Source organism: Petaurus breviceps, unplaced genomic scaffold, assembly GCF_028583685.1.
Source record: "Petaurus breviceps papuanus isolate PSGF00001 unplaced genomic scaffold, PetGlider_PUasm1.0 188, whole genome shotgun sequence".
NCBI lineage: Eukaryota > Metazoa > Chordata > Mammalia > Diprotodontia > Petauridae > Petaurus > Petaurus breviceps.
Genome location: NW_027185804.1, coordinates 42,301,041 through 42,303,886, shown reverse-complemented (window position 1 = coordinate 42,303,886; position 2,846 = coordinate 42,301,041). Strand labels below are relative to the sequence as shown.

At 38.4% G+C, this 2,846-nt stretch overlaps 1 protein-coding gene across 1 annotated transcript in view; it reads left to right on the top strand.

The window, feature by feature from the left end:
* Positions 1-1,401, top strand: part of LOC138163925 (olfactory receptor 5AP2-like) — a 4,895-nt gene extending 3,494 nt beyond the window's left edge. Inside the window, exon 2 of the mRNA XM_069091656.1 lies at positions 1,398-1,401. Within this exon, the coding sequence (XP_068947757.1) occupies positions 1,398-1,401 (4 nt within the window). The remainder of the gene's footprint in view (positions 1-1,397) is intronic.
* The last annotated feature ends 1,445 nt before the right edge of the window (positions 1,402-2,846 follow it).

Below are 2,846 nucleotides of genomic sequence, written 5' to 3'. Positions count from 1 at the left end.
TCTCTCTCTCTCTCTCTCTCTCTCTCTCTCTCTCTCTCTCTCTCTCTTTCTCTCTCTCTCCACCTCTCCACTTTCTAATGGTTCCTCCCATTGATTCTAATTCTTCTTTACAAAATGACTAATGTGAAAATATGCTTAATATGAATGTATATGTAGACCCTATATCAGATTTCATGGCATCTTGGAGAGGGAGGAGAAGGAGGGTGAAGAAAATTTAGAGCTCAAGATCTTATGGAATTGAATGTTGAAAACTAAAAACTAATTAATTAATTAAAATAATAATGTGAATTCCTTGATGGTAAAGACCCTTTTTGTCTTTATTTGAGTCCTCATTACTTAGCATGATGCCTGGCACATACATAGTAGGCACTTAATAAATTCTCTTTGACTTACCAGTCATTTAGACTGGGTCATGCCAGTCCACTGTCTTATTAGTAATTAACAAATCATGAAGAAAATCATGTGAACAAATTAGTGCACCCAGGACAAACAAAAATACAAGTTCTGTCAATTTGTAGGTCTTTTCACTAGATCCTCTGGGGAATTGTATTGTATCTAAAATCTGAAGAAAAACATGCCATTTTGGACATAAGGTGGAATTCTTATTCTTTTCAAAATAATAAACCAAGCAAACACTAACTAAAGTGAAATATAGTCTTGTGAGGTTCTAATTTCTCATAGTGTTCAGGGAGTAATTTTTCCTTCAGCAGACTAAGAAAAATTTTGGGTTTAAGAGATTCTTGTTTGTTTGTTTTATCATATGATTGATTGATACTGAGCTTTCAGTCCACTAAATCTCCCTCCCAACTTTTATTTTGGATCAACTGTATTAAAGTACTCAAGATGGTAAATTAATAGATTTTTACTCAAGTGTTTCTGGTTCTTGCTTATCTAAACCACCAATTAATTCTAGCTCTTGACTTTCAAAAGATATTTTTTATCACTTTATTGAAATTTCCTTTTTTGATATTTTTAGTGTTTTTTATCATTAGAGTATAGCTAATGTCTTATTACAAACATGCATGTATATAAATTCAAAGAAGTTAGGGAGAGAGTATTAGTAGCTATGGGGAGCACAAAAGTTTTTAAGTAAAGGTAATGCTTGAGTTGTGTCTTGAAGGAAGAGAGAGTCTATGAAGCAAAGGTGAGGAGAGAGTCATTTCCAGGACTGGGGAAGGGCACTGGTGCAAATGAAGTGAGGAAGAACTGTGTTCAAAATTTGGTGTGGCCGTGAGTAAGTCACTTAAATTCTCAGTAATTCAGGCAACTCTCCAATACTAGAAAATGCCAAACCACATTGGTAGAGGAGGTTCCCTCACCTTGGAGTTCCTCTAGTTCCCAGGTCATGGAATGAGTTATTCATGGGGAATTTGGAACACCAACATACCTTGTGGAAGATGAATCATCAAGAGAATAACCATTAACATGATATGGTAAAAAATACCTTGAACTTAGAATAAGGAGACTTGAATTCTAATCCTTCCTCTGACATTTACTGTGTGACACTGGCAAGTCACTTCACCTTCTTACCCTTATTTTTCTCATATAGAAAAAGGAAGATAATGATTCCTATGCCAAACTGTCCCCCTGGAGTTTTGTTGAGGAGAGTGCTGTGTGGATAGTATTACCATGAGTACTGGGATCCTCCAGGGCTAAAAAAAGGATAAAGGACCTAATGAAAAGAAAACTTGATTCTGATGATAAATGCTTAAGTCTAAGTTTTCCCATGCAGAAACATTTTAATTGTATCTTCTGGGTGTCTTTGAAAAATCCCCAGAGATCATGACTTAATAGAAATAATTTTGCTATAAATAATTCCCCATCCCTTTGCTCCTTTGCTATAGTTGGAGGGCCCCTGGAATATCCCTGTCTGCAGGTAGGAAAGGAAGTGAGGCATGGACTTTTCAAATCTCTAGGATAGGGTTCTTGCTTTGCCTTCCCATTTTCCTAAGTAGAACTGACTGAGGCAATGGTGAGTAAATGCTGACCTGATGGAAATAGAGGATGATGGTAGAACTATGATGCTGCTGTGCTCACTCCTACTGCTCCTCTTATTCGTACTCTTGCCCCTCCCCCTACTCCTACTCCTACCAAAAACAATAATAACTGGAACTTTTGTAGTAATTTAAGATTTACAAAGTGCTTTATATATGTCATTCTATTTTATCCTCTCAACAACACTTTAAGGTAGATTGTTTCATAATTCTCATTTTATAGATGAGGACATAAAGGCTACAGACCTGAAACGACTCATCTAGGGTAGCACAGTCAGTAGATGTCGCCTGAGGAATTCCTGACTCCAAGTCCTGTCTTCTACCCCCTAGGCCACCTAGGTTCAAGATGCTATTATTATCTCATTTTATAAATGAAGTGCCTGAAGCTTTTGGTTTCTTTGTTTTTGTTTTTGGAGGACAATTGGGGTTAAGTGACTTGCCCAAGGTCACATGACTAGTAGGTGTTAAGCGTCTGAGGCCAGCTTTGAACTCAGGTCCTCCTGACTCCAGGTTCAGTGCTTTATTCACTGTGTTACCTAGCTGCCCCTCTGAAGTTTTGATACTCACAGATGAGTATAAGAAGTAGTAGTTCAAGGGGTGACCAGGTGGCTCAACAAATAAGAGCACAGGCCCCAGTGTCGGGATGACCTGGGATTGAATCCGCATTCAGATACTCAGTACCACACCCAGAAATAACTGGCCATGTAACCTTGAGCAAGTTACTTAACCCCAATTGCTTAGAGGCAGCCAGGTGGCTTAGTGAGTAAGAGCACCAGCCCTAGAGTTGGGATGACCTGGGATCAAATCTGGGCTCAGATACTCAGTACCACACCCAGAAATAACTGGCTGTGT